The sequence below is a fragment of the Strongylocentrotus purpuratus genome, unplaced genomic scaffold, assembly GCF_000002235.5.
Source record: "Strongylocentrotus purpuratus isolate Spur 01 unplaced genomic scaffold, Spur_5.0 spur5_scaffold_15, whole genome shotgun sequence".
NCBI classification, from domain to species: Eukaryota; Metazoa; Echinodermata; class Echinoidea; order Camarodonta; family Strongylocentrotidae; genus Strongylocentrotus; species Strongylocentrotus purpuratus.
Genome location: NW_022145600.1, coordinates 24,610,842 through 24,623,483, shown reverse-complemented (window position 1 = coordinate 24,623,483; position 12,642 = coordinate 24,610,842). Strand labels below are relative to the sequence as shown.

General features: G+C 36.5%; 1 protein-coding gene across 2 annotated transcripts; it reads right to left on the bottom strand.

Moving 5' to 3' along the window:
- Positions 1 to 2,068: 2,068 nt before the first annotated feature.
- LOC583513 lies at positions 2,069 to 12,404 on the bottom strand. Of its 2 annotated transcripts, none has more exons than XM_011680873.2 (5): positions 12,010 to 12,404; positions 8,407 to 8,597; positions 6,780 to 6,923; positions 4,375 to 4,560; positions 2,069 to 3,770 (listed from the first exon to the last, which is right to left on the bottom strand). In XM_011680873.2, the coding sequence occupies exons 1-5, from the start codon at positions 12,026 to 12,028 to the stop codon at positions 3,594 to 3,596; spliced, it is 717 nt and encodes a 238-aa protein (XP_011679175.1). In that variant the 5' UTR covers positions 12,029 to 12,404; the 3' UTR covers positions 2,069 to 3,593. The 2 variants fall into 2 exon arrangements, with proteins under 2 accessions (XP_011679175.1, XP_800231.1); XM_795138.5 differs by having other exon boundaries at positions 6,780 to 6,887.
- Between the last annotated feature and the right edge of the window lie 238 nt (positions 12,405 to 12,642).

Below are 12,642 nucleotides of genomic sequence, written 5' to 3'. Positions count from 1 at the left end.
GTGTTCTCAGTCACGTTATCTGTATGATGTTCAACCACCGTCTTATATAATTTGTGTAAGCCCTCCCATTTTCCTTAATTCGCCCAAACCATTCATCCATTTTGACATCATGATCCGTTTCTTCTTCCATTCGTGTCTTTCATATGTCTCATTGATTTGACTTTCTCCAAATTTTCTGTCATTTTTCGGGGCAAATCATCAGCTTCAACCTTAATTCACGCTTGTTTATTATATTATATTATTTCATCAGATTATGGTGCCAATCACATGGAAATGATTGAAAAGGTAGTGTTAATGTTAGGCAATAGTGACAGTTTGAGCACCATTGTCGTTTTAATGGCAAAGAGATAATGATCTTCGAAAGGAACCTAAGGAAGGAAAGAAGTCTTCAACTCCAGAGACCGTAATTGGATCTGGTTTCCCCTTCTAAACGGTCCCTTGATATGTAGTTGCACACCATGTGTTCTGCACTTTTTAATAAACATGTATATTGGACTGTACTTTGTAATTTCATGAGTAATGTGACTGCTTTGTGCTAAATGATTCCAACAGAATTTAAAAAGAACATATGTGAGGGAGAGAGGGCATAATAACTCTTTCCAAGACAAGTTAAAACACATGCGAATAGAGCTATTGTGATTTATTTTGGGGGCACATTAGTGTGTTTTTGTAAACAATTTAAATCCGCCCGCTGGATATTATCGTTTTCATGCATTTACAAACTACTACTTCTCTCGATCCTGGCTCTCTGCTATCTCGATGTAGAAAATGAATATTTGGTAAAATAGAAATACCTTAAATGTTTTGAATGCTGTCATGGCAGAGGTGAATATTATAAAAACTATGGCGATATTACAACGCCAAGAGCTTCACTATGTGCTGTTCATGATACTATGCTAAATGCCACTATTACAATTGTCAAGTAATAGTGATTAAAAAAAACACTCTGTGTTTAATGTGTTTATGCCAGATTGTGTGTTTTGCCAGAGCACTTGCCCCACACCCACCTCTCATCCGTAAGTGAATTAGTGTTATTTAAAGTTATGCTTTTTATGAGTTTTATCTTTCGATTTCCGGAATTTTTTGGAAAATGTAAATTATACAAAAATCCATTATTATATCAGTGTCTTGCATACGTTTAACGTAAAGCATCTATATGGAACCTAATTATGTTCCCCCTGTTTGTTTCGCCCTGAGTCATCGAAACACCAGCAAGCATGAATTAAAGGGAATGAGGGAAAGGTTTAGACAGGCAGACAGATGTACAGAGGAATGGAAAGACAGTTTATAAAGACTATTGTGATAGAGACAGTGACTGAGAGAGGCAGATAAGAGGGAATGTGGGAGAACACAATCAGAGGGGAAGAGAAAACGGAGAGACGACGAAAGGATAAATGGAGTAGAATCCAGAACTGATTTTGTATGAAAATGCATAACTGAGTTTTATTTATAGGAAAGGGCAAATTCAAGAGGGGGTATAGACTCTATACTATGGACACACGTGTTCATCCACACTCACTCAACTCCACCTACAAGCAACTTTATAACAATTTAATTAATCAGTCATCCTTTTATTCAGCTGTCATATCAAGGGTATTCATACATCAAATTGCTCTATTATTTTGCTGTAAGTTTTCATTACTTTTGTAATATCTATTTTCATGTTTTCTATGTCTATAGGGACCCCTCTGTAAACCAGCATTGTTATGCTAACAACGCTAAGTAGGGCCATCCCTCCGTCTTCCTTTTTATAAGTGTGTCTTTATGGTTGTAAATATATATATATATATATATGTTGATGTATTTTTAAATGACGAAAAATAAATACAGTACAAGAGGGGGTATAGACTCTATACTATGGACACACGTGTTCATCCACACTCACTCAACTCCACCTACAAGCAACTTTATAACAATTGAATTAATCAGTCATTCTTTCATTCAGCTTTCATACCAAGGGTATACATGCATCAAATTGCTTTATCATGATTGGGTATCACGCGGTGAAATTTGGCCTTTAAAATTGTGTGAAAGGAACTTAGGGAAAAAACAGGCAATGAAACTAAAATGACTTTCAGACATTTAATTCATAATGTTCCGTCATACTAACAAGAAATGGCAAGGTTAAATAAATAGGCACATCATTTTTCACTGAACTATTATGGAAGAAGATCAGTGACTAGTCACATGAGAATTGTAACAGTTCTCGACAGATAAAATCACGTTGTATTAATCAATGTAATGTTTTCATTCATTTTTACAATAAATAATTTCATAGAAACTCTAAAATAGTCTTGGAATTACCCTCACACAACCATACATTCATATCAATTTGATAAATACATAGATTAATAAATATATAAATAGATGCTGAATTCGCAATAAATATAAATCACTTTCATGAGAGTAAATAGGTAAATACATAATAGTACTGAATACTATAAACAGTTTAAATATTTTAAACGTCCATAATTTTGTGAAGGAAAGCACAATTGAATGCATCTGAATAACAAGAGCAATACCAAGTAAAGTATTCGTATCACTTCATTATCTATTCATTATTTGATTATGATTACTTATACCCATCAACAACCATAAAATGTGACCTTATAGGTACAGTACTAGGCAAACTCTCACTACATAACGTGTAAAAAGAGTTTAAGCTTCGAAAAATCCAATCTGAGAGAAAACATAACAACAAAATATAAAGAAAAACACGTTCAGCAGGGCTAGTATTATATAACAAGAGACAATTCAATCATTATATTTCGAATGCGAACGTGCTAATGATGTACATTGCGTCACACAGTGACATACTTCCATGCACATCGACTGTATGCATTAAGTTTACAGACAACACATTATTGCACAAATGACATTCGATCAAACTCAATTCTGAATCAACCAATCAGGATCGACCTTTCACAGAGACTGATACATCTTCGATCATGATTTGCTTATAAGGCACATTTCAAGTTAGAGTGATTGTGAATGTAAATGCATATCGAACACAATTTTATTGCTAGTTTCCATAAAAAAAATCGTAAGAAAAGTACATAAACATAATATACCTAGTTCGGTGCAGTGAACACATTCCCAAGCACTCGGACACGGCTTGCAAACACTGAGAAAAATAAGAGATTCTCAAATTGATTGGAATATTTTTCGAAGAAACGGTTACAAACTAAAAAAAAAAAAAAAAATTGTAGTTTTGTTTCAAACATCTGTATAAATATGGCGCTTAACAGTTTCAAACTCATGAATTCGATGTACTTTGCGGTCACTTAATCACCTTACAGAAATAAAGTACATGTAAAAAGGCACAGAATATCGATATCATAACTGCTCACAATGATTGTCCAACATTATTTAATTGTTGGTTGGTGCATCGAAGACAAACTTCTTGTCAAAACACTTTTGTATTTTTGTCTCCATCCCCTCTCGTCTCTCCTCATCTCATCATTTACTTTCTTATAACTCGCAATAAATAAATACATTATTAGTACCATGAAAGGCATGAAGAAAACCATTGATGGATGGAATACAATAACGATAGTAATAAATTAGTTGAATTTTAAGGAATAGGAGAATCTTCATGATTGGGATTGAGAAAGTAGGCGGTGGTAGTCAATGAGGGAAGCAGATATGTACTCGTCGATGCTCTGGAGGACGTATAGGCTCCGTGTATTGTGGATCTGGTAGTTGTGGGGCAACGCTTGAAAGCCGTCGAAGGTCTGAGAAGGACCATCAGCAATGTTCTGCAGTGTCATCTATAGGAAAAGTAAATGAAGAGATACAGAAAATGTGAGATCTTTGTGTGTGAAAAAAGCTGTGGAAGATATAACCGCGAATTGCAAGTGGGCTGAATCTTCTTAACATCATGGACAATTTGTTGTTGTTGTCTTCATCATGATATAACAAGGTAATTAAGAACTCGTGTTGGTGTATTTGTTTAAAACGTTTGTATCATCTACAACAATAAAGTATACTTGGAAGAGAGCGTCTCAGAATTACTATTCATGTAATTACACGAAGTGGGTATATTCAAATATCAATTTTTCTAGTGAAAAAAGAAATTGCGGTCATTCATTGAAGTTGTAATTCGTCTGCAATCTTGGAGGTAAAAGGCGTGTTCTTGGCACAACTACCGTAAAAATCAACGGCAAAAAGAGCAATGTTTTTTAAAAGCATAGAACTTTTGAAGAATTTATTCTCATCCCCAAAATCAAAAGATATAAAAAGGGAATTTCACTTTATATCAAGGAATTAGAATATACATTATTCACATTTAATCATAGTACCTTAACGTACATGTATCTTTACCCCCACCCCAACAAAGTGATTGAATATTCTGACACGATGATCAGGACTTACCAGTTCAGAGACTTTGTAAAGCAGCCTTCGGATGTGCACTAGGGCTTCGTCATAGGATGGGGTAAAGTTATTGCTGTAGGACTCGGGATGGGTACTGACTGCAAGGACCTCCTCAGTTTTGAGGGACTTCATGACTTCATCGTAAGTCTGTAGGAACATTTTGTGCTTGGGCAACAGTTCTGCTTCCTGTTTGGTGGCGAGGAGAAAGAAAGAAGAAATATTATAATTTAATATCGTACAATATAAATAGAAATAATAAACACGACCTGAAAGAGTTTCGAAAAATTCAACTGAAAGGAAATATCTATACCATATCATAGGAGAGAAGAAAATAACTTGCATTAACTTATGTTTGTAACATCTTTAAATGCAATTTAGCTTGCAATATCGAAACGATTCCAAAATAAAAATCAGTTCGCATATTTCACCTCGCCACTCTTCCATATCTATTTTTCGTTTCAGAGAATGACTAAAATCAACGTCAATGCACATTTATCATCTCTTACAAATACGATGATATCTCTCTGATTTGTGAAAGTATCTTCTGTCTTTTGTCCAATGATTCATCGTGTCATTGAGACCTTGTACAGGAAGTATTATTTTGATGGTGTGATACAGGAATCACAGACACAGCGGAAGCCACGGTCATGCCACTTGTGTCCGTTTTTTGTACAAGAAGACATGTGAAAAAATGCTTTACGTTTGGCTTGGAAATCGAATTCTCTAGATGTTACCACCGAAGTCTCAAAGTATTGGAAACGTTCGTTTTTAAAGGTACCATTCAGTATTACTTCGGTTATTCTGAAATGTTCATCCGTCAAACTGATAAAAAGACATAATTTTCTTTGTAAAAAACGTCGGTTGCATTCGAGAAACGCAGTCGGAAAGCAGAGTTGGGTAAAAAGAAGCATATAAAGACAGCTATAGAGCTTACTATGGGGCTTTAAAAAATGAAACCCAGTACAAATCGAAACAGGGATATGATTAAAAGTGAACTAAAATGAATATTACATCATACATATGGTTTTGTTGAATAGTCATGCGTCTACGGTGAACATCATTTGTTATGATAATTAGAGAATTAGGGAGGTGTGTGTGTGTGTGTGTAGGTTCCGGTAAGGGGATACATATATATATATACATATATATATATATATATATATATATATAATCTAACTGATTTATTGATCATACCCTTTATACATTTTCCTTTCTTTTAGTGTGTGTTTCTCGTAACTCGGGAATCAAATGGGTTGATTAAGGGTCTTTTCTGAATACATTTAGATCAAGTTTTTTGGGTGTAAACTAACATAAATCGGGACGCATAAAATTTCACATACTTTAAAATGACAAAACATGGTGGGGGTATGAACAAATTAGTTGTTAACTGTGTATATAAATACATATGTATAATATATAGCAATTATGCCCTCAAAACACAAGTAAATCGTAATCAACGTGCATATTTATAGGAACTTCGTCATTGGAACTTAGGGGCAAGGATATCACTTTTGTCTTTAAAACGGATATTAGGAAATCTCAGTGAATTGCAACAATATTGACCAATCATTAACAAATCCCTTTACTTCCTCTGACCACGAGACCCAGCCGGCAAAAATGTATACTAATATGGGTTCCCGGACTGGTAAATGGCTCTATATATGGGCGTGGCTTGGTCCGGAGAGAGAGAGAGAGAGAGATAAAAGGGAACTACTCCCCCACCCCCGTCTTATCTTTATAGTGGGGCTCCAGATATAGACCAATCACTGGATGCCTATATGCATAGACCTTAACCAAAATAGTGATAATGTGATGTCCAGTAAATACCTTAACACAATAAATACCTAACGTATGAAAGCATCACCAAACAAAATACATTTAATGAGATTACAATTTTTAGGGTAATCCCCGGGATGGATAAAATGACGTGACACATCAAATAAGCGCCCACTGTTTTATCACTAGTGAGATATGCGCCTCGTAAAAATAGGTCGTTGAACTTTGCTCAAGTCCACAAGAGCACTTTAGTGTACACACTACACAGAGGCGTTTTATATGGTACGGAGAATTCGGAAATGAATTTCCCTGATTGCCAGAAATGTTCGTCAACTCTTTATTTTTCATGGTAGGTAATTTTATGTAAATATATATAATTAAAAATGCCAATGAAAAAATTTAGAAACAGATTAATTTTAGATTGGCTCACGGGGCAGGGTTTTTTAAAAATAAAAGCAATCAGTGTTTTTTCGCCTCATTTATTGTGAGGTAGTGGCGGGGGAATGTGCTAATTTTTATGACGCATGTAAAAATGGTAAACATTAAAATTGTCCTTGCATTTTCTGTGCGATATAATTTTTTAAATTTTGTTTCTCATGTGCGAAAAAGAAAACTAAAATGAATCTTACCGTCATAGAGTGTCTCTCGAAGGTTGGTGGCAAGTCGTTTACAGTGAGGAATCCCCTGATGTCCAAATCGGGGGCTTGGGCGTCACTCTGGAGAAGACGGTCCGTTTTCTGTGATGAGAAATCACCAGGGAAACGTGAGACGAGCTGATTAAGGGAGAACAGACAATGGAAGGGAGGTGTGGTGATACGAGGATGAGTGACAGAAGGACATGAGGTACATGTAGGTGCAGGAAAGTGAGACAATGGCCCGTCTTCTACAGATTTAGTTAAACCAAACGCAAACCCTGCTGGTCAAACCAAGCGTTGGGTTTAAATTCAGTAGAATACGTAACGATGTGTTTTGGCGATTCAGTGAGAAATGTCCCATACGGCTTCAATCCATTCATTTCATCTCAACTTTTTTGTTGGAGTGTCCACTGACTGATAGTCCATTTAAAACAAAATCTAATCACATTGACTAAATGACCATTTTGTCGATGGTTAAGTCAAAGATCTTTTCCAATTTGGGATGTAATAAATGGATTATAACACGTATGTTGTAAGGGACATATTGCCTGAAATCGCCCATTAGTGAAATGGCAAACACATAGGGTTAGCCAACCCTGGGCAGTGCTATGTGCAGGAAAGATGTATTTTATCGTGACTTGTCGTTTCGAATTAAAGAGCCTCAGATTGAAGAACGTATCAATACGATCATTATTTTAAAGAAAATGTCGTATTCTCCAGCCCACATCTTCCTCATCCAGTATACACCCAGTAGGGTCTGCCCATTTTAGTCGAGTACAAAAAATAAAAGCATTTCGGTGCGAACAAGGAAAAGTGCACAAGTGTGGGTGACAGCAGTATGAAGGACGAATGGAGGAAATGACAGGACAGACACGAAATGCTCATTTGTGGTTAGCATGGTTAAAATTGATTACAGAATTTCAACAAAAAATGTAATGTGTTGATAATGAAGAGATGTGGTGGAAGGGGTACCATTTATACAAAATATGTAACAGATAGAACGTTGACTTGGGGATATTGCTTTTTTTCTCCATAGGACTGATCTAAAAGTGTTGTGAATATGAATAAGTGAAGAATGTGTATAAGGTATATACATGTATACATGTTTATATTTATGAAATAATATGATGGCTGAGAGATAAAAATCTAAATGTTATGCATATCAACTATCGTATAAGTTCACCAATATAAAATATCTTAATAAAATGTACCACCTTTAAATTACAAGGTTGATTATCGATTGATATGAAACTAATGTAAATTGGACTTCAATTTTAACATCTTTTGTTCCGTTGATGAAATAATCAATATTTTGCGAATTAGTAGTCAGTAGGATAATTATGAATGATTTGTCAAGCAAAAATATATCTAGAATAAGGGCCGTAGCTCAACATGGCCGTATATATTTATGACACTGTTGCTTTTTCAAAAGAGTAAAAAATTGAATGCCCTTGTTTAAAATACAAAGACCGTGGGCCCTATGTCAAAGGAGTTGGTTGATGTCACTTCCACCATACATGGAAGTAGTAAACTCGGTTCGACCCCCCCCCCCCCCCCTCCAAAAAAAAAAAATACAAATAAATAAATAAATACAAAATAATGTGCATTTTGAAGTACTTACAAATGAGTTCAGCATTGGAGTAAATTGTCCCTGAAACATCTCCACCTCCTGAACGATTAATAAGTAGGAGTCGTAGGCAACTTGTGTCGTCGCAGCCATCGTAGGTACAGCCGTGGTCGGAGGCATCGTTATGGGGTTAGCCAGTGATGCGACAAAGCAGTAGACGGCTAACACGACAAACTGTCGAAGGACTGCAAGGGAAGAGCGATTCGAAAAAGTAGAATTAAGTGCCATGGCAGTTTAATATAATCCCAAAGAGATTATAGAGTAGGCGCAAACGACGTGGATGTTAAACACGAACTGACTAACAGTTAAAATACCCACGCTCTAAATACGCGGTAGTTATATCCACAGCCATTGCTTTTATTAGATCAGGGACATGCGTAAATTACGGGGAACAGATTACCTTCCGAAAAATCCCCGCCGTTTGGGAATTATTTTGTTTTTGTTGTTTGCTTTATTCTTTTTTTTAGAGTACAAATTCTTAGAATCACACAAATAGTAGAAAATACAACCTCTTCTATTTGAATGCTGCAATATATTGTTTTTCAAAATATTGTTTTACTTTATCAGTTATAGGAGAAAAATACATAGCTCTTTTGTGGACACATACGTCTGGGTTCACAAGAATTGAATGAGAAAGTTTGTTCTTCAATGGGAAACAATCAAATCTATTAAGATAATAAAGTAAGTTTCTTCTTGCTTCATACACAATTATTCATACAATGCCTGATTTCCCCACTTTGTGTAGGCAAATAACGCGCGAATTCTGAGAATTGCTCACTAGGACAATTTTAATTCTAATAAATGTAATTCAAAAATGTGCGTCAACCCTCATCCCTATCCATCTCTAAAATCCTAGATCTTTGGGACCCTCTGAACCTCGAAGATTAGGGGGTCAATAAAGCACTCAAAAAACTATCCACAGGTAAGAACCAAACTACAATAAAACTTTGGAACATGCAGCCGGTATAAATGATTTATCTAGCCCACTCCGACGATATCACGTGAAATTACATCTTTAGGGGGCACTAACCCCCGAAATCAAACATGAGCCATAAAAGACGTTATTGGTTATTGTTAAAAAGGATTTGAGGCTTTTTCCCCACTCTTTCTCTTCCTCTTTTTAATGAACATGTGCCAATTATCAATCGCCTTTTGCTGGTACTAGACATGTTAAACGAGCCAGTTTGCTTTCTACGGTCTTACGCAATAGCTAGAGTGGAAATGACTAAAAGCAGTAGACGAAGGGCCTCGTGTATTAGCTTCCTGCCCTAGAGATGCCGAAAGAACAGGGTAATCGGCGTTCCAAATTATATCCATCTTGCACCCCCTCCCACAACCACAATAGTTTCATGAATCGAATATCGATGGTATTTTTTTAGTTAGATCATTTTTATGTTGCACACTGTGCGGCATAAGTTATTCAGGAGATTCTGAATAACATAATGAATTTATCATGCATTCAAGACACTGAAATGATTTTTGAAGGGAAATTAATAGAAAATGGTTGAATCAGGCCCTGCCCTCATCTTTCAAGGTTTGCTTATATTGCACAGAATGTTATGGGGATCCAATATTTGTGGGTTAATTTTCAGGCCGTAGAAGAACAAACCCAGGGATACTAATCCCTTTAGTAAAACTACCAAATGGTATCCCTATGTATATGATAGGCGGTCTGTGCTGGTATTTCTTTGGTCTGACCCTCCGATACTGCGAAACGGACAAAACTGCTATCACGGCAGGGGATGTAGACTAGTAGGTACTTTTAAAAACGGCCAAATTATTCCTGTTTTGAGTGAAACTGGGAACAGAAAAAAGGAGTTATACCACGAATGATTTACGGAGGACAGACGGAAAACGAGAAGGAGTATAAATTATCGGGGCAACAGTGCTTTGACCTACTGACTCTTACCGTCTCAGCTCCCCGTTGAGAAACAGTTCTCCCGACGACGAGTGAAATATGGGGAAAACGTGTCGCAACCATGGAGCCCTTTTACCCATAAACGTTGCCTAGACAGAACCGTTCAAATTTCATAGGAAACGGTGAAGTACACGTGGTGCTACTTATTGTTGAATTTCAACGCCTTTGGATTTTCTGCGATGACGGTTGTTAACGTACAAATTGTGTACATAACAACTGCAATTATCTTTGGATATTCTGAAATATCGAAAACAATCATTCGATCTGAGGGATCAAATTTCCTTTCCTGATTCAGTAGTGGTTTATTCTTAGAATTGTTTAATATAGATTCATTCTGAATGTTTTATAATGGGATTGTTTATATCGAAACTGAGATTCTACGCAACCAATATATGAATAGAGAATAGAGTTTTGTCCATTAGGTTGGAAACAATCTGCTAGTCATTTATTCTAATTGATTTACCATTGAGTCCCATTATCTCAAACGTGTAAAAGGAGAAAAACCTAAATTATACAGAAAACTTCCATTATTTGGAGGTATTCATAACATATAATTCAGGTTTGTATTCACACCTGCAGACTTTCTCAAGCGAACTGATTCTTCACAGTTTCTTGCTGTCAGGTGCCTCGAATTCTTTTATAGTTTATTTTACCCAGGACAGAACAATAGATTTTTAAACGAAGAGTTCCTTATATAGCCACCTATGATCTGTCTTTGTACCAGAACAAGGGGAGGGGAGGGGGTCTCCTTAATCCTCTTTAAAGCTGCCTGTGACCTTAAAAACCTTTAAATTGCACGGATAGCAGATGGAATTGACAGGATGAGGAAAATTATGGCAACGTCTTATGATTTATTCAAAAATTCGATCCGCAAACTGTGGTAGAGCTTGTTCAAGCACACATCTGTTCATTACCTCAGGGATAGAATTGCAGAATTTCAGAGTTTAAAGCGACGCAATTTCATCTTTCCGACAAATGGAACCCCAAATCGTGTGATATACAAGTTTTGAATATATATATATACCTTGTGTATTGAAAGTATGTGATGTCAAACTGCTCTTACAGACTAAAACGCACGCTTACATGCACACAGACACCTTATATTGAGCAATGAATTCATTCTGGCTTTTTGAAAGAGAACAAGATTATCTTATACCAGTCTTTGACGAAAGTCTTATACAAAGAATTTATCTCGGTAGGGGGGGGGGGGGGGGGGGTGCATCTGAGAGGGAAAGGGTCAGTTGTATGCGAATTTTTCTCAGATGTGGAGTCTAAATGAAATACAGACGTTACTGATTCAAACCAGGCTCAATTTGACTTAAACTTAAGATACAGAGCTCCCCTGGAAGCCTATGGAAATTGATGCAAAGCCAGTCGGAAAAAATGCCAAGATATAAGGAACCAATAGAGAAAACGAGGGAGAGAGACGAGGAAAGAGAAGCAACGAGGTTTTTTTTGTAGTAAATACATTTACCGTGGTCACTATTTTTATGAATCGTGACATATATTGTATCAAATAATCAACAATCTTACTAATCACAGATCTTAAATCGCAGTGCTTTAATTTGGTGAAGGAAACAATGCATATTCGGGTCGATAGAGCAGATCAAGAAATAAATCATCACCGACATGTACAGGATATAATTTGAATTGAAAAAGTATTAATTTTGATCACTCACCTTGAAATAGGATGGCCATGGTTGATTAGCTTGGGTGAATATTCACAATGATTTGAAGACGATAAAACCAAGCGCTAAAGATGCAGTGTTAATTTTAAACGCGGGTTAGGGTCAAGCCGTGACGGTGGTATTTTATAACAAACGCTGGAAATTACAGGAGTCAAAATCAACGGCGGTAATTGTAACTGTCCTGTGTCTCGTCTCACAATGTTGTGCTTTGGCAAAGACACCACCAGGTACTTATAAGCTGTGGCCCTAACCGTTGACATTTTTCTTTCTCGGAACACGGTTGAAGAAAAATAAGAAAAACCCCTTCCTATTCAAACGAGAAACGAAAATGGTAGCTTGGAGAAAAACGATGAGGCAATGCGTCCTTTTTTAGGTCCATGCGCTACGTACGTACGAAGCATGGTATCTAAATCAGTGCGTATTGACTGCTTGTAGCTCCCTTATCCCGCCTAACTTCTGCGAACTTGCACGGGTCAAAAGTTACATCGTGACGTCAGCACACCGTTTGCATGCTGTAGCAGGGGAATACCCTTACTGTGACTGTATTATTTGTTTTATTGATGGACAACTATTTCCGCAACCTTTTAATCGAGTAGACGTTTAGTCTACCGGCTCTAGAATCCG

What these genes read in the sequence shown, in the direction of transcription:
- LOC583513 (XM_011680873.2), bottom strand. An exon ending in CTCCAATGCTGAACTCATTT is followed by an intron (nt 6,924 to 8,406) that starts GTAAGTACTTCA and finishes TCCCTTAATCAG; the next exon opens with CTCGTCTCACGTTTCCCTGG. An exon ending in TTTACAAAGTCTCTGAACTG is followed by an intron (nt 3,771 to 4,374) that starts GTAAGTCCTGAT and finishes CTTTTCCTATAG; the next exon opens with ATGACACTGCAGAACATTGC.